The 23,818-nt window shown below is 40.2% G+C and overlaps 1 protein-coding gene across 4 annotated transcripts in view; it reads left to right on the top strand.

The window, feature by feature from the left end:
• The window catches only part of pcdh11 (protocadherin 11), a 128,141-nt gene that overhangs the window by 76,367 nt on the left and 27,956 nt on the right, over positions 1-23,818 (top strand). For all 4 annotated transcript variants that reach the window (XM_085789692.1, XM_085789695.1, XM_085789694.1 and 1 more), the window contains one exon: positions 4,838-5,036. In XM_085789692.1, the coding sequence (XP_085645818.1) occupies positions 4,838-5,036 (199 nt within the window). The remainder of the gene's footprint in view (positions 1-4,837; positions 5,037-23,818) is intronic.

Below are 23,818 nucleotides of genomic sequence, written 5' to 3' on the forward strand. Positions count from 1 at the left end.
GAGTCTGGCCTGTTGCTACAGTATATTTCACACAAGTCATGGCAACTATAAATCTGCATGATCCCACTATAATCTTTATTGCTAGAAATATGCATATTAATATAGCACATGAATACACAAGAAATATGCATTATAATCATAAATATACATGTATTCCAACAACAATAATTAATCATGACCTAAATAATGCTGTTTTTCCTTACTTTTACTTTTCTTATTGCTGCATGAATACAACTGACAAATCATGTGGAATTGTTTAAAGACGCCAGGGATTTGTTATCTTCAGTTTTCCAACTTAAGTGTCTTCTCAAACTGTCTACATGAACACACAAAAAGCTCTTTCTCATCCTTTAACATCTTTTTTATGCCTTAGAAAAGGTTCTTATACTGCAAAGTTTTGCTGAGAGTGAAATGAAAACATATTTAATGTTGAGTTATCTTTATTGTTGCATATTTAACTGAATATATTCAAAATAGATCAAATCCATTAACAAAAAATCAAATTTTGTCTTGTCTTGTCTGAATATGTCTATATTTGTGTATGTAGCCATACAGACAGGTCAGCAGTCTTTGGTCCTTGGGACTGTCAGAGTTCTTGTGCAGGATAACTAATCTTAGATGTGGGAGAACAGAACCGATATTTTGTTATAGTTTGATGCAGATTTATCATCTACTGTAAATTGTTGCATACTTTAATACCATTAATATCTAAACCATTCAATTGTTAACATATTAATATGAACTTTGAAAAACGAGACTAGCCTGAGAGTCTTCTACTGTCATTCATGTTGCACAGAGATGATTATCATAACTGATGACTCAAAAACAGATACACTCATCATTTGATCAGTCAAAAATCACCCAGCCGTGTCTCAACCTTCTTGCTAGAATCACCTCCCTCTTGCATGTTCACACTAACTCATCATCTCACATACAGTGGCATATTCACCTCACATATGTGGGACAGCATGTACAAAAACAAGAGTTTTGTGGATGTTGCATAGTCTTGACACCGGTAGAGTGGGGATAGGGACAACTGGGGTCTTATTTTTCCTCTTTCTTTTGGTTTGTTTTCTTGTTTTTTTCTTCTTCACATAAGACATGTGCGACATGACAAATCAGCATCTCCACTGAACAGATTTATGCAGGTCTAGGTGTGCCCGCGAGCTGATCCTTATCTGAAATGGCAGAGCCAATCTCCCCTGATTCACTCCTAAGTGGTCTCTGTTTATCACTCAAAGTGGTGAGGTTGTCAGCCAAGTCCTTCTCCACGCAGCACTGACTTCTTTGCTATTTCTTGAGGGTGGTAGACTGGGGGGGGGGGCTATGTAGAATAATAAAACCCAAAGAGCTGAGGTCTAGCAAAGGACAAGGTGGCAGCCACTTGGCCTCCCCTCCTCAATATCTAAATATAACGGAGTTCTAATCCTTTAACCCGTGAATCCAGCCCCATCTGCCTATTGTCTGGGTCGTTACCAGAGGGAGGGTTTGGGATTGGCTGGCTTGTAATATGGCAGAACTTGGCATGCATTGCTCCTGTTCATTTTATCTCTGTGTACATACTTCTCAAGGCAGTGTTTTATCTGGCTGAACGGGCTTTGTTTGGTCTTGATATCTCTTACCGCAGCTTGTCTTTGCTTTATGGATTTCTGGCAGCTTCTTTAAATAAGTGATAATGCTTAGCAAAACACTCACCTTGAATCCTCTGTGAATGTTTGTTTTTGTTTGTCACCTTTGTCTTTCGACATTAATGTTTCATTCACGTTAGTCATTATCACTGGGGGCAAAACTTTTATTTATTCAAGAGCCGTTAATGATATTTAATTGTAATTAATATTGTAACTAAACAACTTAGCATTGAGCATTATCATGAAATCACATTAGGCCTTTCCTAACATCTGGCACCAACTTGAATGGGCTTCCTAAAAAGTAAGACACTCCCTCATGCAGCATGATTATGTCCTAATTGTCACGGACAGCTGTTTGTTCTAATAGATTCTGGATGCCATTGTTGGAGCAAGTTTCCAATAATTAGAATCATGTGGAGAGGAAGCATGCTTTTTGTAGTGCTGCCAACCTTCCGTAAGTGGGCTCTTTCTTTTTGCTGGAACCTGGACTTTGCTTTTCGTGCACATCCTCCAGTAATTTGAGAAACAGCTGCCAACACTGTTTGAGAACAAGTAGATATTTAGTCTACTTGAAAGCGTGGGCAAACATGGCACACAGAACTATATGATTTTGCCAACAAGGTATTCGTCTCCTCTCTGTCTTAGAAAAAAAGAGTGGGGGAAAGCGTTCTTTTCTGTGCAAGACTTTAGAAATACACCTCATCATTTGGCAGCAGAAACTCATGCCACGTGTAGTCAAGGCGAGATTAATTTTAATCCTGCATCATGTATATTTATTTATTTATGTACTTCAGAAATTGGTGCAGTGCTTGTGAACTGTTATTTTTTATTGTGTTGGTAGGAAAAGACAGCAACAAAGAGCTGCAGTTTCTTAGCTAAATGACACAAGAGGTGAAGGTTGTGTGTGTTTTTTAGTTTGTTTCTTCAGCTGCCCTTTTGCCTCCCTTTTTATGCGTATCTCTCATCCATCTTTTGCTTACGAGCGCACACGCGCGCACACACACACACGCCACAAACTGATTTGTGGCCTCGGGATCTAGATGAATCAAGTAAATAGAATATTTAGCTAGCTGTTTCAACATCACAGCATTGAAAACCACTCAGTTGTGCTTTCAGGGTGCTAATTGTGTGGATTTAGGTTAGTCAACCCTCTCTGATAGTTTTCAAATGAGGCTTTTTGTGCACTTGTTTTTTGGCAGTTTGTCCTTCATTAGTGCCAGACTTTATTTCACTCTCCCTTTCTCCTCAATTTTCCTGGCATTATTTATCTTATCAAAGAACAATAATTGCTTTATCTACGCACTATAGTAGCTAAGAAAAAATATGTTTGCACAGAGACATCACCTCCTCCTGAGCTTGAAGGAGCATGTGTTAATGATGTTTTTAATTCCGGACTTGCATATTGCTTTTGTTGCTATAGCGATGAAGAAAATCAAGACAGTCATTTGTGCTTAGGCTGAAAAAAAGGAAAAATCCTCTCATCAGTTTGAATAATGGGACGAATAAAATTCACCGCAATAACCGAAGCTGAGGGCGTAATTATATTTTATGTGTTTTATGCCGCTATACAGTGTGATGCAGTATGATGTTACACAGGGAATCATGTAGTATATCACTGCGACAATGCTCAGTTTTTACCATTTTTGCCTCAAAGCCAAGTCAGATCTTCTCATTCCTCATTTCTCTTTCTTTCCAAGGAAAAAGTATATATATATAAAACAAAGTAAAAATGAAAAAAGCAGTGTCCGCAGGTTACCCTGTGGGATTCACAACAGGACTGATTGTAACTGTGTGGTTTTGCTAACATGTTAGCAGACACAATCGCACATGGGATGTGTTTTCTTTATAGCTCCAAAGAAAGGTCGCATCTTGAACTTCTGTAAACCTCAGGAGAAATCAAAGAGGCCTGCACCTCTCAGAAGAAAATGCCCACATGCCTGTGATCCCTAAGACTTTACAAATCAAAGTCTCAGCCTCCACACACAACTCCACCTCTTTTGTGTCTGAAATGGGTGAGAGGGAAAACTAGGACATAGTTCAACCTGTTAATACACATCCCATCTATTACAAGGACAGAAAGTCTCAATTATAAATTGTATAGTCAGTTTATTATCTGAATAGTAATTCACTACACTACACAGACCAGAAATCATTTTTGGGTTATGGGGTCACAGTTTCAATTAGTCCCCTTGGTGACAAGATGCAGTTTTGGCATATGTTCCTATTAAAAGTAGGTAAAGATGATGGATGCAGCGCTGGGCATGAAGCAACACTTGATACAATTAAGCAAGGATTTCCCTTGTAAATGCAGCTCCTACACTACTCATTCACTCATAAACAAGTGTTGTTGTCAACACTTATGATGAAATTAATAATCTTTGTTTGTCAGTGGTGGTGTGCCAAGACTCTCTCTAGGAGCAGAATAACAGAAAGGATACGTTCTTTTATACCAAGGTGCCTGCACACGTGGAATGACAAAGTTTTTAAGGACATTATTTAAGTGTTAAGTCTGTTTTTCAGAGGGGTCACTGTGAAACTTTGAATTGACAGTCACATCCATTTAATGACTCTCTCGGGCTATGCAACCTCAGTTCTTCAAAATAATTAAACATTACAGTATCTGTATTTATATATTTTTCTTTTTTTTTTCTTATTCTGTTAAAGCCACAGCCACACATAGTTCTGGGCTGTGGCAGAGAGGCTCTCTGACATTTATTTTGTCACCTCAATACAATGGTGAAAGGAATTTCAATTGTGGTGTGTTTCAGAAGCATTGAACTATTACTTTTTTTTTTTTTTTTAAATCAACAACAATGTGACTGTTCAGAAGGGATGTCCTTGTTCCTGTGGACATACCTGACTGTAAACAGTTTTCATTGGAAATATTTTTCTACTCTTAAGAAAAAAGAAATATAGAGAGATTCTCATTCTGTTCTATGGATTATTCAGTGAAACTAGACACTGTTTCCAGAAAAAAAGAACCATTTCTTTTGATTTTCTTTCAGTGCTGCGAGCATAACAGACAATACAACAGGACTGCAGCTCAGACTTACTGTAGTTTATTCTACCTGTGCACAATGACACCACATTACTTGCAGTGGCTTGTTTATGATCATTTATTTATTTATTTGTTCTCACTTTTCAAGACACTTTAAACAGCATAGAAGAGTTTCTAATCAAACAATCCTTCCTTGTCCATGTGCTTTCAGACCCAGCGCCGTGTGACATTCCATCTTCCAGACGGTTCCCAGGAGAGTTGCAGTGATAGCGGACTGGGAGATCCAGAACCTAGCAGCACGGCCAGCACCACCCAGCCTCTTCCCCTCAGCTTCCCCCAGGAGGAGTACTATGAGCAAACATCACCTAACAGCCGCACCGAGGGAGACGGCAACTCAGACCCTGAATCCAGTGAGTGTGCTTTGCATGTATTTTCAAGCAGAAGGCAAATCTGTTGTGTCTCATTTTTATAGTTTTTTTTTTCCTCTTCTGAATTTTGACGCTGAGTGTCTACAAATGCAATTTACAGGAGGCCATCTGTGTTTTTAGACAGTAAAATTATTTACTGAGATTACAGCTGTGATTTTCATAGTAACGACACAAGCCTTGCAGATGCTTAACAAGCAAGTGTTGTCTGTCATATAACTAGTAATACACTGGTTACACATACACAACGTTTTTGTCAAAATGATAATTTTGTAGCAGAAAAACAAAGGTTGTGCTGCGGAGAAGGAAACAAAGTGTTGATCCATGTGCTGTATTATTTAGTTTTTCCCTTCTCAGACAAAACCAGAGGATATCTCAGCCATATCGCATATGCAAATAAATTGGATGGTATCAAAATAGTGAGTCAGTTGTTATGGGAGTGTGGAAAAAAATTAAGGGTGTAACTTGTAGTATTGAAAATTAATTTTGTAAGTCAGAATTTAGAAAATGTTGTCCAGGGCTAAGCTGTACAGTGTAAAGGGAATACTACCTCTAAAGTTGGAACTCTGTTACTGAATTTATTCAAATGATTCACTAGACAGCTGTCACTGCATGGCTTACTGCCCAATGATGTTCTCCATAAAAAGCTCCATTGAACGCAAGGATGCACAACTGCTTCCTCATACATATACAACAGATTTTTAAAAAAAAAATCATTGCTCAAATAAATGGTTGAGGTGGAGGGGGGGGGGGGTGTTTAAGACAAACAACAGAGGAATCTGTTTTGGTTTTTTTTCCACCACAGATCCAAAGCCAGCATGCCAATGATGCTGCTGAAGTGATTTTGCACCACCTTAACACGGACAAGGACTCTCACTTCCAGCTAGATATTCCAGCCCTGATGAATCAGATTGTATTATGTGGAGGTTTCCCTGCCTCGTGCATTACGGAGGGGCCCCAGGCTCAGGTTGGAGCAGACCTTCGCTACTTATGTGGCCCGTGTGTGTGTCATCGCCAGGAATACTTGAGCCACTGCATGGAGTTACCTGTCAAAAAACATACCTGTTTTTCTTCTATCCAGCAGAAAGAAGAGAGAAAGAAAAAAAAACAGGACAGGCAGAAATAGATTGCTTTGCATACACCTACGTGCAATATAGCCATTGTGTCATAGCTGTAAGTGAGACAACAGTCCTTGATGCATCTGCCTCCCCAGCAGCTGCGCTGACAGGTCCGGGGCCGGGGTGTCAGTGTGAGTGTGATTGTGAATACATTTGTAAGACATTAGACAAGATGGCGGACATCCTGGCCCTGTTCATTTGCATGTGAAGGTCCGTCCCATTTGTGATTTTTTTTTTCTTATATATATTTATATATATTTGATGAGAGGATGTTGCAACCTGCAACAGAAAATCAGTTTTTTAAAATCAGTTTTTACAATATAGGCTTTTTTCCAGACAGCTCACCTCTCTATCCTCTCACACAGACTATACATGCAGGTCGCTATCTGAATACACACACAAACACACCCGTCTGATGATCAAACCTCTAGCGCCCCTGCTCTAGTTCTTTTTTAATGTACTCTCCATGGTGACAGCCGTGATTCACATACTGTATGTGATTCATTCATACACAGAGGAAATTGCTCACCATCTCATTAATATTCAGTGACTTAAACATCTTATACTTCATAAACTTTCTCAAATACTGCACTTACCCACTTTCCCTCTGGGGTAATATTTGTTGAAGTGCATTAGTTTTAGAGGACCATGCTAATGTAGTAAATGCATGTGTACTTATATAAATTGCTGCATTAAAAATCACAGCAGAGTGAGTGATAAGGGAATAAGTGAGGGGCTAATATTGGAGTAGTTAGATATTATGGAAGTCACTGGGTATTTGACCAAAAGACCATACTAATACTCTGTGACCTTATCACACCAAATGGTATTTAAGTCACTTTCATTTGAACTGATGTTAATGCAAAAGCAGGTTAAAGCAGCCAGGAGCTGATCATGTTCAGCTGTAATGTAAACACCGAAGTGCGTTCATAAATTTTATGTGCTCAAATATAAGTCATTATGAAATGTATGTAGGGCTGTGCCGCATTCAGGTGTTTATATTTTTGAGCGTTCCAGGCAGGAAATTCATATTATATATTTGTTTCATTTTAATAAATACATCTTTAAAAGTGCAGACAGTCTCACCTAAGTCACTAAATTCTTTTCATTTGCTCAGATGCCACTGATTTAACACATGCGCTTGCACGTACAGAAGCTCACACACACTCGCACATCATTTGAAGACAGAGTGAAAGTGGTCTGACTCATCTGGCTCCATTTTCTCCTTCCAGAAGTTAAGTCAGATAAACTCTGACTCTGTGCTACTCAGTTGAAAAAGAGATGGATGGATCCTGTACATGGCGACTGTCTCAGAGATGAGTGCGTTGGTGACAGAGGGGGGCCTAAGATGGATTAGATATGGTTTTATCAATGAGCACCAGGCTGGCATGGCGGTGGCAATCTCTTATCATGTCGTCTCAATTTGTAAAGCAAAAAGAACAAGGGGAAAGAGGGGAGAGGAGATGGAATGTCTCCAAGTGAAGAAGGAGAAATAGAGCTGAGGGACGGAAAGATTCAAGCAACGGTTAAAAAAAAGAGAGATAGAAAGAGAGAGAGGATTTCAGCAGTCAGAAGCTGTATTGTTTCTTAAAGGTGCTTCAGCTTGGACCTGAATGTCAACTTCCACTGAATAATTGTCTGTGCCAAAGGCAAGCCATGTGGCCTTCTTATGACAATGAATTTCTCAACTCCTCTTTAAACCTGCATCTTTATTAGACCACCCACTCTTGAAATAAAGTTCATATGACATTTTATGTTTCTATTATTTATGAGTTAGGCGGCTGTTCATTTTATGGGCTCTTGCTTCCCCCTCCAGGCTTACTTCACCACCCCACCATCAGTCTTCTGCTGTCGCCTCTTTTGTTACACATTGTTCCAAAGGTTTTGATATTTCCTCCTCTGTCTCGACAAATAGATAAAAGCGTCAAATTAATATCATTAGCATGTGTGTTTTTTAGGGCCAACCCCCCATACATCTGACTGCTGGCTTGTACAGAACTACACATCCAGAACAATTAGGCATGATGAATCGTACCTGTCCCTTTCGGCCAAATTGCAACACTTCATCAAAACATCAAAAACAGGAATGCATAATGATATGCGATGCATCTCTTCCCTTGAATAAGAAGGATGCACGCTGCTGTTTCAGTCTCTCATATTCTCAGTGCTGTGGCATCCACAGTGACTGAAGTTTCAGAGAGTCACTGAGAGCAGACAGTTTTTTTATGGTTGATACCAGAAGCATCCAGTTGATGAAAATGTCTTTCTTGACCCATCCTGGCTCAGACATTGTGTCCTGTGGATGTTGTTGTTGTTGTTGATGCTGTGGTTGTTTTTGATTAGAATGACCATTGGCCTTCTTCTGAGTGATGTTACTGCATCCAGCTTTGTTGACGTTGAATAATTCAATCCACTGTTTTTTTTTTTTTCATGAATTTATTAATTTTGGACTGCCCTCGCTGTTAAGTTGATGTTGGCTTAATGATGCCCTGAAAGGTTTTAGCTGAATGATGGGACTCATGTCACGAACAGCGACCAGTGCTAAACCCTCAGACAAAGTGCAGCAAGTAGAAGCAAATCCCTGCGTCTAAATCCTTCACATTTTTCAAACAATACACAAATTTGTTCTCTGGACGATTTATAATATTCTTATTTCTTTTTCCTGTTGTTGGAGATGAGGGATTTAGGAGCTTGTGCTTTTGCCCATTTACAAGCAGCTCAGCAACGGCAGTTTTGAAGCAGTGCATTAGTCTCTGGAAAGAAACATGAAAACGCTGTATACTGTAGTGCCGTATCTTAATCTGTGGCATATGGCTTTCAAATGACCAGCTTACACCTTGTCTGTCTAAGATCTAAATCTGCTATTAAAATAAGCCAATCCCTTTTAAACACTGCAAGTATAATAAGATTATAGTTTTAATATGCGGCACAGTGTATTAAAAAGCTGGTGACTTTTTTTTTTTTTTTTACAAAAGAGAATTGCTTTGTCAAATAACAGATTTCAATCAGTGATAATGTTTGATATTTAAATTATTTTTCACTTTGTGGGATTTTAAAGCTTTTATACCATACATTTATACATATATATATATTTATAGAGTATATAATTCCCCATTGCAGGAGACAAATAATCTGATTAAAGGCTTGCAGAGTTCTGACTTTGTGGGGGTTAGGTTTTCAACTCTTTGATTTCTGTAGGTCTAAAAATTTTCATAATAACTCTCAGACTGAGTTTCCAGTTGACTGATTTACAACTGCCCTTTTCTGTGTCTTTGGAAAAGGCCACTTGACTTGATCTAGTGTGCCAAACACGTTGGTACCACTTGAATTTTTAATACTTCTGAAACCTCCGACTCTACACAGTATGTCTGGCTGCCAATGGCAAGCTCGCACTAAGATTGGAATTCAACTGTCTAGACACAATCTGCCCATGAATAAAGGGATTTCACGAGGAAGCGTAAAAAAAAAAAAACACAGTGAGATGGTTGTGATTGGAGGTCTACGACTTCAGTACAAAACTATGCAACTACATTTGTCATTCATACCAAGACTTGACCACATGATGACGGCAACAACGCCATAGTGTTCAGTACAGTTAGCCACATTAATTATTCATATGAGTCCAATCTCAGTTTCACTTTGAGGGTTCTCATATGCAATTAGAAGTAATGAATGTGCTTCTTAATTACATTCATTTGTGCAAATTTCCATTCCCCATTGAATTTTTCTGTGGAAACATTGTGACACTGACCAATGGCGTATCATTTGCAATGTGACTAAATCCATTCAGCATAGAACAATTAGCTGTAATTAGTGTTACAATGTCATCAGCGACCAGGGGGAAAGACTAAGCTGACATGCAAGAGAGAAGAAGACCCTTGTTCAGAGAGTTAAAAAGTCCAACATTGTAGTAAGATCCAGATAATTGGCTGACCACAGGTTAGAAAGATGATGAACTGCTGTAAGACTGTTGGGCATGATTCTTCTTTTTTTTCCCCAACTTTTATTCATGTAAAGTTGGCTGTGCAGGCATTCCCTTTGATAGCAATGGCCTTCTCCACATTTACACACTTTAATAGCTGCCAGTGCAACCTTTTACTTCTGGCAGCCCGTCTCACCGTGGACTGCTGGTAAATGAGTAGGTTCACAAAGGTGATTAAGAATGAAGTGCCTTGCTTAAGGGTACATCGCTGGTAGTTATTGAAAGACAGGGGCAAGCATGTCTCATTAATTTCACAACACGACCTTACATATTGTCATGTTATCAGAGATATTCTGTCCACGGTGTGTATGTTTAATTCATTCCACACATAAAATGGTAATGCAGCCTGTTCCTTTTCTTGCAGTTATCCCACAATCTACAAGATAACTTCTTCAAACCACTTTTTTTTCACATCATTTGCACCAGTTTGCTTCCCGCTATATATTCTCCCTCATATAAATAAATAAAAGCCTTTGTGCCTTCTGGCTCCTAGAACTTTTTACAGCTGCCCCAGTGGGCCTGCAACAGAGCTAAATGAAGCAACAGTGAGTATTAACCTACATAGATTGGACCTTTCCTTTTAAGATGATTTTAGTTTTTTTTTTTTTTTCCTCTCTCCTTTTTTTCTGACCGCCGGGGGTCTAGAGCTGAGTCAGAAGGGGATTTAGATGGACTCATCTGTATCCTTCTCAACCGGTTGGGATTTGGTGGGAGTGCTCAGCACTCAGAGGTGAGGTGGAGGGGAACCTTTGTTTTATCTGGTTCAAATGCCACACCAGTTGTCTCAGAGAGAGAGACGAGCTATTGATCTGGAGGAGTCAACTCAGCTCACAGAAATCTCTCTCCACCCTCCTTCAAACGACTGAAAAGTGTCATGTTAGAAACCTCCTTTTCCAGAGTATTAGGCCCCTTCTTTGTTGCCCTGCCAAAGTCTTCACTGAAGTTGAGACAGGAGCTTTCTGGTGCAATCATCCAGATCTTAGCAGGACAAGACGGGAAAGATATTAAAAGATTTCAAGACAATCAGCGCATGGCATTTATAGTTTTCATACTAGTTGAAGTGCTTCACTGCCAGAACCAGAAGAAAATATCACACATGATGGAAGCTGAACAAATTGTCCCAGTGTTGAGGGCTGACTTACAAACTAACTGCGACAGACAGGCAGTGTTTAGACTGAATACATAAAACCAGCAGCTCCATAAGTCTACGGCACGTTATGAGTTACACATATTTATTTTTTGGCTTAGTTTTGTTGCAAGAGAGGATTGGCTCTAAGCCGTTTTAACTTTGACCAGAAATCTACAAATTAGCCTTTTTTATGAATTAACTTGTACATGCTGTACTCAGTCATTTTATTCTACTGTTTTAGAGGATTATAAATGCATAATTCTATATTTTTTATTCCAGCGTCTCTTAATGCTCTAATGTGCCCTAAGAGATGTGATTTGAATGCACGAAGAGTTGTGCTATCTTAAGGAGAAAAACAGAAAAGTTGGCTGCATGTTTGACTGTCCAAAAGTTGCTGCTTCACATTCACTCAGCAGCACTGTGACTTCAGTTGGTTTTTCAAAGACCTGTACAATTAAAATACTCATTCGAAAGTTGTTAACATGTTCAGTAAGTCTTGTGTCTGGTTTGGGAAGGGATCAATAGCTGCCAAGTTTGATCGTGTCTCTGGACAATGTATTCTGAACTCGGCAGGGGTAGAGAGAGACTTCAAACAAGGATAGAGGCTCAAAGGCCCGAGCCAGCAATTCACTTTGTTCCATTTCACTGACTCTGTGATTCCTAAACTGGAATATGGCTCAGGCTGCATATTAAACCTGTGAAATGTTCCGAGTTTGAGAGAGGTGCTGCTTTGGTGCTTGATTCCATCTTGCTGATATGATCTCAGTAACACCGAACATGAATCATTAAAAACAACAAGACACACAAAATCAAAAATGGGCGAGCTATTTATTGGATGCCAATGGTGTCTCTGGCACTCGGGCCAAAGGGCTATGTAGCAGTGCATGTTGATATCAAGCATCCAGTAAACACTGCCTGAAACCTCGAAGTCAGAGCCCTTCAGATAATAAACTTACTTCAGCTTTGAAAGTTTGAAGAAATCTGGCCACAGATCTGGACACAACAAAACCCTTCCAATTTTTATCAAGAATCTCGCTGTCCTTTCAGTGCGATGAGCCGAGGTTACACCTGCCTGAAAGAGCTGAAACCTTCCCCTCAGAAGCAGGAGGAAAACATGGGAAGCTATAAAATATAGATGGGCTGATGTTTTATTCAAGGCCATTTGTTATAGATAGCTTTTTACAAAAATCCCACTCCTTTTCATTTTTAGTTTGAGAGCTCGTGTTGGCGTGAACATTTCTGGCTGCAATTTCGCCGCACCTGTCCCTCCCACCATCCCCACCCTGCTTGCACGAGACATACATTAACACACACTGCAAACACAACCTGCCACTTAACAGTTCTTAGCTTAAACCCAAAGCGCTGCATTATGAATATGCCCCATCTCATATCCAGCTTCTTGGCTTTATCTTGCATTATGTTAATATCCCGGAGATGTGGATGGACTTTCTTTGGCTTTCAAACAAAGGGGAAAAAAATATCAATGCATATTAAAATGTATGACTACAAAATCTCCTCATTTGAGATTGTATGTTTGTATGTTTGTGTTTGTGAATTCTTATCACAAGGTCAGAGGTCAGTCTGCTTCATGTTTCAATAAAGCCATTATGCTCTGGCTCGGAGGTGTTGAGTTTCAGCATAACCAATGGCATGGTTTATTGTTAACAACTGCATTAGCGAAGCTGAGACGGGGTTAGAGGAAGTGCAGCTCTCTCTTTCTCCTTTTTTCTCCCTCACCATGCGCTCTCCCCCACCACCCCCTTCTGTTAAGATATAGCTCTGTAGACAGATTAAAATGCATGGTCTCATCCCTTTCTCATTTTTCACGTGCAGTCGGTCTCAAGGATAAGGATGGCCTCTGCTCAGAAGGACTTATTGACCAAAATAACTGTGCATCAATATGTCTCCTGAAGGCTGAACAGACCACAGCATCACAGGGGTTGTATTTTCACCAACTCTCTCAGCCTTTAATGCTATTGACCTGAGTTGGTCTGATATGCTGCAGAACGGCATGGCAGGCTGGAAACATTTGAAAAAAGGCCATCTTAATGCTCCGTTGTCCTAAATTAAAAAAAAAGGAACATTTATTGATATCAGGGCAAAATGAATCACACAAGTGTGTGCTGACAGATGAGAAAGAGGAACAAAAACCAGAGGAAATTAGCTTGGGGAACGACATGCTGTGACCAATGTAAAATTATATTGCTGCCTTTCTCTGGCTTATTTTTTCAATAACAAATCGCTATGAGATAAACTGCAGTTTTGATAGGATTCAATTTACAGTGATAGCTGCGGTTTTGCCGCGATGACATCAATGATATGATGACAGACGGCTACAACCATGATGCCATCTGTCTGTATTCCACGTATTAGCATATATCAACTAAAATGTGTCATTCACAAGAAATGCAATATTTTCCTGTGAAATCATTAATTTCACAAGCACGGGCATAAAATTGTAATAAATCCCATGCATAACTGTTGACACACACCCCCACACGCACACACACACACACACACACACACACACACACACACACACACATACACATACACACACTCTCGAATTCCGGGGACGTTACCGGCAGTTAATTCAATTGGTTGAAATATAATAAAGCATGCAGGTTACAGTATGTTTTTAATCTGCATCTGGAGTCACTGCTGTGATTTAATCCAGGTGTTGAATGCACACGCATGAACGGGATTACTCCCCCACTGTACAGTATGGGACCTTCTCCCCACCTAATCAATGTATGCACTGACTGGCTGATAAATTGGTATTCGTGGACAAATGGATCACTTCAGAAACCACTCACGGGCTGGTAACGCTGACAAATGGAGTGAGAGTGTGGCTAGGAAGGGAAGAAGGAGTTGTGCTGAATGAGCGCAGGAAGAGAGGGGGAAGAAACAGGATGGGGTTTTCAGATAGGACATGCTGAGGAAGTAGATTTTCAGGTGGGCCCTACAGGACATGTTTGGCTTAACAGAAAGTGACAGGGGGCTTTTGAGGGGCTTGACACTGAACACATAAACCTGGTTGTTGTGAACCCTCCCCAGCAAGTGAGCCAAGGCATTCATCACATTCACCACGGTCAAGTTCGCAAAGGCACTGCTGCCCGGGTGCTTTGTGAGGCATCTGTGGGGACCTCAAGGCAATGCAGCGCTCGTGAGGTCACTCATCTGTCTGCCACTCCATGCATGCAGAAGCAGACCTGGAGCTGAGGCTTTGCCAGGAGCTCTGGGCAAGCAGGCAGACAGACTGTGTCCCTTTGTCCCCATTTCCCCCAGACACCTGCATGATTGCATTGATTTGTCCTGATTCCATTCAGCCAGGGGTCCCGCTGGATTTCAAGTATCAAACATCTGTCATACAGAGGCCTCCTCACACTCACTAATTCAGCACGCTAAATCTCCACCGCTAAATCTTCACAGAACTGATTGTGACTATGTGATAGGAATTGGATATGCTAATGAAAATGAAATATTTTCAATACAAGTTAAAATTGAAAAACTTTTTTTTTCTGTAATTGAATAAAATAACATAACATTATGTGTGTTTTACCTTAAAATGTTTTGTTTTGTTTTGTTTTACAAATTTACACATAGATTAGACTTTGAAAGTATCATTTACCATTCATTTATAAGATGGAATGGCAAGAGAGGGAAAGGAATACAGAGTGAAAGAAAGATAGAGTCTGCTCTACGGAGTGAGTTCACAGTGTTCGCAGAAAATAGACTGGAACGTCTCCCGAAGCCAGTTACAGGCAGCAGCGGCAGCAAAGTCTTTGTTATGATAAAATCAGGGACCTCTGCGAGCATGCCCTTGATTCTGCAGTTGGCTTAACTCGGCAGGTCACCAAGGGGAGGCAGATGTTGTCTCGAGGCATGTCCCACTGCCTCTGCGAGGGCTCCGGCTGGTGTCGCGGAGCTTACAGGTGCAGAGGGGATGGTGGACGGGGAGCGGGGGGTGGTGGAGGTGCACTAAGCCCGTCGCTCAGCCGCCACAGGCCAGCACTGGGGATGTTGGAATGAGCAGATATGCTCATTTTGATCCACTGAGGTATAATAATTGATGATCAGCCCTGCTGTCGCATCTGGGAATCACTGGTCCGTGCTATAATACAGCCTTAATGCAACACATGGTGGTGTGGACAGAGGTGACATGGGGTCTCATGCTGGCTTCTATTTCATGTGGTATAAAGAATGATTGAAGGAATACAGGTCCATATAACACATTATAGAAAACCATCTCTGGCACCTTAACCCCGCATGTTGAATGCATGGCTGAAATCATCCCCCGAAGAGACTCAATAAATTTGATTACTGAAAGCTCTCTTTTCAAATATTTCTCTCCTTGAAGCTTTGTTAGGCCTTTTATTTTCATTATGCCTGTATAAACATATAATGGAGAGCAAAAGCACAAACAATACTTTCTCCAGATGAAGAAAAGTAGCAATAAGTATGAGCCAGACAGTAAAAAAAAATGCCAGAAAAATGTCCTTTTGGGACAATTTTAGTCTTAAAGTGACAGAAAATGGAGTTAAGATTATACGGGATGTTGCAAAAACAGAACTCTGGCATCAAACGTGCAGTATTTGTGATCTGTTAAAAGAGACTAATTGTCTTTAATGTTTATTTGAATGAATTTATAGAGAAAAGAACAGAAATAGTTGCAAGGAATGTTCTTATTTAAAGTCCAACATCACACCGTAAGCTAAACCTGACCCATTTTTCTATATTTGCTGTTGTCCTATTAAAAAAGAAAAAAAGAAAAAGACCATCCTATTTGGTTTGTGGTATTTGGTTACTTGATTAATCACCATTATTTTCACAGATACACAGTGCATACACAAACGCCACACACTAGGCATACAAAAGAAAACACGCATACACAAGCACATACATACAGCTTGATCTGCATCAGAGCTGAACAAACCTCCCACGTTGTACAACCACTGTTACGAACAGACACCTCAAGCATAAAACCACTGACAACCTGAGGGTCTTTGAAAGCCTCCACTTGCTGATCCTTCTTTAGTGTGGTTCTCCTGTAGCAAGAGATCAAACGTAAACACTGCAGCCCAATGCAAGAAAATTCCAAACAGAGAGAGAAGTCTCCCAGTGTTTCCCAATAACCTGGCCTCGTATAATGTCAGTGCCTCTTTTTGAAATTAATGCAAAGCAGTGAAAAAAGAAAAGTCTGGGTTTCTGAATAAATTCCAAAAGGATCAATTGGCTGCCATTATCCTGGCCACACTAAACAACATTTAAACCACTGTGTGGCTTTGTCTGCTCGAAAAAAAAGGAGCTCTGTTCCGTATTTGTTGTCATTGTTGGTCGTCAGTGATCCGATCAAATTTTAATCACACTATTCAGCCTCATTGATTTCAGTTTACCACAGATTGTGTTGAATGAAATATTGTTCTTTTTTTCTCCATCAGTGGCAATTACCCAACAATGAGAGCTCAATATCACAGTGTATTAGAAGGCATGGTGTTTATGAAATACTGGGTTTGGACGACTTCTCTGCAGCTGCCAGCATTTGAATATAACAGGCGTACATGAATTCATATTCACATGTGAAGCGGACGCCCGCCTGCGGGCCTCTCAAGCAAGCACTCATTTACTTTAATAAAGACCTACTTATACACCCGCACGTCCAGCACCGACACTGCAGACGAATGCAGACAGACAGACAATCACACAAGGCGGTGAATGGATGCTTTCTCTTAAGTTATATCATTTCATTCACTGTTTGCACAGAGCAACATTTTACTGTGCCGTGTCTCCACGGTTCAAGACTAGAAAAATCACATAGGTACAAATCACAGTCTCCAAATGTCTCCGTGTAGAAAAACATGTTTTAATTTCAAGGTCAAATAGAGTAAGAAATGTTTAACTGTGGTTGTTGTGCTCCCTTTATAATGCCTTGAAAATCTAATGATATTATAATAAACTGTAATATTAACAGTTGTGTACGGTAAACCTGCTTTGTCCTCAAAAATCATCTCTCATGGGGGATCTTAAGTTTTTTGTTCTTGTTTTATAATTTCTCGCTTGGCACTACAATTACCATTGTTGTGTTGTAAATGATTAATATTCATTTTTCCAAAGTGAAAAATGTGCACACTTTCACAGAACGCAGGCAAATTCCATCTGTCTTACCTTTGGAGCATCTGCCATCGCTTACAGGGCCGTCCACCTCACGAGTCACAGGGACTTAGGGACATCTGTCCCAACAGATAGAAAATCAGGATAGGGCCATCCATTCTGTTAACGCTCCACTGAACTCTGTGTTATGTTCACCATAATTTGCTTTTGGTTGCTGCAGCATCCCGGAATATTGCTTTGCAGCATCTCAGACAAAGTCGACTGGTTGTAATGTGTCCCTTTTCGGCCATTCTGCAAGCAGATAATTTGATAAACCCCCAGACGTAATGGCTATGCTGCATCCTGATAAATGTGGGTAATATGACAGGGGACAGAGGATTTCCCTAACAATTTCTGAAGAGAAGTTTGGCTATTAGGATGATTTCATATTTTCCGGCGAGGGTATATATTTGATCTGAGGGGAATGTATTTTGTTGGCATTCTGTCTGACTTTTTTAGTTACGGGAATTGATACATATATTGTCTGTTTTGTTTCTGAGCTTGTTTTTGAATGCGGGTGTTGTATTTGGATATGTTCAGGCAATGTTTCCTGTCAAATAGTTCCTGCGGTTTCAGCTACAAAACTCATATTCCATGGGGTAAACAAAGTAATGTTACAAACACAAAGCGTTGCACAGCATTTCTGTTATAGCGCCATATGGTGTTTCACTTCTCCCAAAGAAGAACACTCTCCACTGCACACATTTTATTCATAATACCCTCTTATATATTCTTGAAAACACAAATCCGAGTAAAGTTAGTGAAACTGACCATGCAGTGACCCAAAAGCTCAGTCAGCCATTCCTCCTGCGCTCATCTTGCTTTCTCTCAATCTTCTGAGGGTAAACGCGTCAGCTATTCCTCTTATGGTAAAATATGCAATCTGTGCCTGCCAGTCTATGAGCGAGTTTTGGGTTAATCCTCATGAATACGTGACTTTGTCTGCATGAATAAATAAAACCTGCTCACTGGGTAATTGAGGTGTCGTGCCACTAACAAACGAGGACACAATTTGTAAATTGGACCCCCCCACCCCCCCGCCCTAGAACCAACTGCGATTCATATCACGTTAATGTGCGTACTAAAATCATATTGATACACTATATAAAGACCACGTGACATTGAAATGTTGGATTTCCCCTTGAGGACTTATTTCTGATATTTTATCATTTGCTTCCATTTTGTGGAAGCTCAAGTGTAAAAAAAAAATGCTATAGTGTTGATGACTACATGTTGTGCCTGGTGGTAGAAAATTTTGAATAAGCCACAATTTAAAAATGATTTAACTCTATGAGCTTGCGCTCTGAAGCAATCTGATTCCACATGGGCTCGCTGCCAAAATATTTTATTTATAAGCACATAATATATTTGCAATCATATGTACAATATAAACTGTATATAATAAGACGCATTGCAATGTTAATGAGCTTTTTAAAATGTATAAAGAACCAGCAGTGGGGGTTGAGAAAGAGAGAAAGACAGAGGGAGACAACAGACAGAGAAAGAGTTGGGGTCAGCCATGATTCCATCATGGCTCATTGCCCCTCAGAAAGTGGTCCATTTTGTATTTAAAGTGGTCCCAATTATGGCCAATTTTGTCTTATAAGTGTAAGGGATTCCATATGTTGATCCCCTTTATAGAAAAGAGCTGTCTATCTGAAGGAGGTTTTGTGACAGTGCACTTTGCAATTTCCCACAGCAGCACAGTTGGTAATTGAGCCAAAAGCCCAGAAAGGTTTCAGCGTGTCACTAAGAACCTCAGCAGCCAGGTTACATAAACATTTATGGCTGAGATGTAGTGTTGGCAAATTTAAACCAACCAACAGACCCTGAGTGTAATTTAGAAAATAAAGAGCATTACAGTCTACACATTATAATTAATTTAAGTGTGTATTCATTTTGTTTTAAAACACATTTAGTTTTAATTTAGCTCCTTTGGGGACAATTTAAAACTCTGAACTCTTTGAATTCACTTACTCCATCTGGTGAATATTGTCTCCTGGACCAAAAAAAAAAACATCAGTGATATACTGTATATGGAACTGAACTGTAGAGTAGTGTGGAGATTCTGCCAGAGGTGTGAAAGCTTGAGTGGTGGCCCTGCCGAGTCCGACGCTCTTCCTCCTCATCTGCATACATCTGGAGACCTGATGTGACTCAGACACATTCTTATTTAAAGCAGTGCAAGGAAAAAGCACTGGGACTCACACACATGTTGCTGATTCTACATACACTGTACTTCCATAGAAAAAAATTGCATTGTGTGATTGAGTGTTAACTGTGTCAAAAGTCCAATAAAGTGAGACTGCTGTTTGGTCTAAATTACAGTATAGGCCCACATAACTCCCCAGCTTTGGCAACACGCTCGTCCTTTTCTACCCACTTCAGAGGACATACGGCCTCAGAGATGAAATTAAATGGGTGCGAGCGACAAGAATATTACTGTATCAATCAGACAAATCAGTGCTTGATAAGGAGATCTTTTGATTGCCTGGTAAACAAATTTGCATTGTCTTCTTCTCGGATGCACACTTCATTTCGTGTGGACAAATGAGCAGCTTAATTTCCTGGATTGGCTGTATTTTATTGTTTGAAAGTGATAATGCCGCTGTTGATGATAATCGATGTTTCTGCTATGATGCAACCTTTTCCTGGTTGGATGGGTGGTGGCTGTGCACCATCGTATGACAAGCACAGTTGCATATTCAACCAGTTAAAACCAATTATATTCTCTGAAAGATGAAAGCTCTCTGTCAAATGATTTTCACTTGTTCAATCAGAATAGTACATCAGAGTGACAATAAATTGTGGTCAACTAAGTTTACATTACATGGCTTTTTTTAGTGAGTGTTGTTGGTTTACTGTCTTTGGTAATTGTTGTGAAGGCTGGCTTGAATTTGCTCAGGGACTGACAGAACAATTAGCTTCTATAATACCAGAACACCAGTGATGTATCATTGCTACTGTCTTGGGAGACAAGCGTTATAATGGCCCAACAATTTGGCTAGCGTTTACTGTAACAGCAAAAAGTACACAACTATTATGATACTTATCTCACAATATCTGATGACGGTGAATGCCTAGAGAATGATATAATCAAACTCAAATAGGGCACCTCCAGCTTTTAGCCCGTCATTTACCACCGCAGCACACTTTTCTGGTGTTCGATATCCCACCAAAGCAAGCCTTGAGAAGCGCATTGATTTCAGTGGGGTCCTCTTCGCCAGTCCTGCCCCTCATGCCTGGTGCTTGACCCACTTATTTTCTCATCTTTCCCTGTTTTCTCATGAGAGTTATGCTTGCACGCTGCTTTTCCCATTACAGTGTGAGTGGATGCAGGCCAAGTATGATTGCATCGCAAGCATAGTCTGTCTGTCTCTTTCTCTGTGACTCACATCAACACATGCACACACACGCACACATTGTCTACCTGAGTGAGTTAGGTGATACCAGCTCAGTTAGCCAACAAATAAATCACCAGACAAATTGACATGTATGCCACAAGAGAGACCGTTTTTAAAGGAGTCATTGAACGCTGCATGTACTATAAGGATTTCAGCCATGATGGCTATTGACAAAACACTGAGTTTAAAACTAAAGCAGCGATCCACACTGGTCCACTAATCCCACAAAATATCACACAGACAACACAGAGCTGCACGCGGCATTGACTTTTTTTACTCGTTTGGGGAACTCACGCCACTTCTGCCCATAGAGTGTAACTCAAACCAAATCAAATATATTTCAATTGCAAGTCATTCATTCACATTTTTGAATCTGCATAACAAGCCCCAAGGTCTCAGAGAAGATTAGATACCCAAGGATTGAACTTTCAGGGTCTTCCTGTCTTCCTTCACCCCATCAGATGTGAAGCATGCTGGGTAAACAAGGCCACCTGATGGGCAGGGATGTTATAATACAACATCTATTCATTTCTGATTTAATCTGTACATAATTTAACATGTATAAAGAATTCCTGACAAGATACTGTTGCGAAAAAGAAAGCTTATTATATAAACAGCGAACACCAGGTGTTGGATAGCAATGAGAGGCGGCTTTCAGTGTTACGTATCATCTTTCATTTCCCATGATTACAGAATAAGATAAACATTAGACTCCTTAAATTTAATTATATTGTACATTATATAAATGCTAACTTAGGCACTTTCATCACTCAAGAGGGATGTTAAGGTTTGAATTAAACTTCCTGATAGAATGAAGCAGAGCTCGCTCTACAACTCTGTCTGACCCTGTATGAAGTGTTTGCTGCATGTAATGAAGCCGAGTCCCACAATTAGCCTGAGGCATACTCACATTCATAGCTCGGAGCCAGACACAGCTCTCTCTTTTGTGTGGCACTGTTTCTAGGTTTGGTCTGGTAGTGTGAGAAAGCTAAAATCTGTAGACATTTCTGACTGTGGAGCCAAGGCTTGAACGTTCTAAAAAGGGCCTTTGGTTACTTTTTTGTTGTGTCAGTGTTATTAGTATTTGCTTACTAACAAGGAATTTTGAGTTGCATTAAATTTAAAATAGAAAAAGGATGTTAAAAGTGTAATGTTTCATTTTGTATCATATGTAATTCAAATCTACCGAGGAGATTTTTTTTTTTTTGTTCATCAATTAGTTATTTGATAGGTGCTCGGAGATTTTCATTTTGATACTTGCTCAGCCAAAACGGATAAGGCCAGGGGAGAGCATGCAGGCAGCAGAGTTTAAGGCTGGAGTTTAGGTTTCTTTGGAAGGCTGCATAATATTTCTTAATAGGTTTGAAAGGAGGCTTGAGGCAGGTCTGTGGAGATTCTCCCTTCCACTCCTGGATTATCATTTTTAAGCAGCTTCCTTGGGAGCATCCAGAATGAGTGTTATAGAAGCCAGGGTAGAAAAAAAAAAAAAACATACCAATTTAGTTATTTGACCAATTTACTTCCCTTCATATGATTTGCAAAAACTTACAGCTCACCCTCATCCAAGCAAGTTCTGGTTCATTTGCAGCCCCCCCCCCAAAAAAAAAAGTTCAGTTTCAGTGCTCAGTTTTTCTCCCGTGTGACACATCCAGCCCGGGCACTTCACTGTTGGGTGTATGTATTTCTTAAAGGAGAAGTGCCGTTTTTCAAAACCTGGTCCTTATTTCTAGCATGGGATATGGTTGTTTACTTACCCATATGAGGGGTTAGGGGTTAAGGTTATTTAGTGTAATTGGGAGTCTTTCGGGCAATATTTACTAGATCAATTGAAGAGCCGCATATATCCATAGAGTGGACATGATCGGGGCACCAAAATGCAGCCTCTAAATACTGCATTATCTGCCGCAAAACTCGTTCATTTTACCAATATTTTGTTATGATTCGCTAGTCGTATTCCACAAGAAGTCCACCAGTTACCATCTATTCGTGGATGTGCAGCAGTTTGTTGCTCTCTGGCCAGTTGTTCCTCTCTCTACCTCTACATCCTCCTTTCAGAGAGCTCCTCATCCGTAAGGACGTCCATGATATTTAAAGTCGTCATCCACAACCTTAAAATCTGACAAATATTCTGCCATGTTGCACTCAACTAGCAGTAGCAAATTCAACCGTCGCAAATAAAATTTAAAAAAAGCCGACAGTCGCAGAGTGAATGAGCCTTTTTTTTTTTTAAATTGCTTTATGCACAATTATTCACAATTGATTACAGAACAATACTGTTTAGTCAGGTTTATTATAGATCACATCATCCAGTTCAGAGGTTAGTGGGTCAATCTACAGACCACGGATGACGATAACAGGCAACTCCGGACTCAAAGGGGAATAGCACTAGCAAATCATAGCAAAATATTGGTGAAATGAACGAGTTTCACGACAGATAATGCATTATATACAGTAAAGGCTGCATTTCGGTGCCCCGATTGACTCCCACTATATGGATACTTGGCTCTCAAGTGGATCTAAATATCCTCCGAAGGACTCTTAAAGCTTCAGTTGGTAACAATTATTCAGTCATATTTGCTGGAACTGTCACTATATTCTGATGGTCAGACATTAAATGAGTAATTTAGGACAAAATCCAACTCCTCTGGCTCCACCTACAGCCTGTAATCGTATTTGCCAAAATCCACCGCGCCCGACGATTCTCCACCAGTCAGGTAGAGGGAGCAGGAGGAGCAGCCAATCGCCGCTCCTACACGTCGTGCTATGGGTACGGTACATCTTTTTTTTTTTTTTTTTTTTTCCTCTGTGGGTGCGTTTATGGCTACTTTGTGTGTGTCTGTGTGTGTGTGGGGCGCTTGGCAGAGGTTCATAAAGGGACCTGACGGAGTATTGTCTTGAAATTTCCGACCAAGTCGCGGAGTTTACTTTCACTTTCGTCAACTTACCAACTGGAGCTTTAAAGACACCAAAGTTATATGCGTGGG

The sequence above is a fragment of the Trachurus japonicus genome, chromosome 10, assembly GCF_045865225.1.
Source record: "Trachurus japonicus isolate A0001 chromosome 10, Traja_1.0".
In the NCBI taxonomy this organism is placed as follows: Eukaryota; Metazoa; Chordata; class Actinopteri; order Carangiformes; family Carangidae; genus Trachurus; species Trachurus japonicus.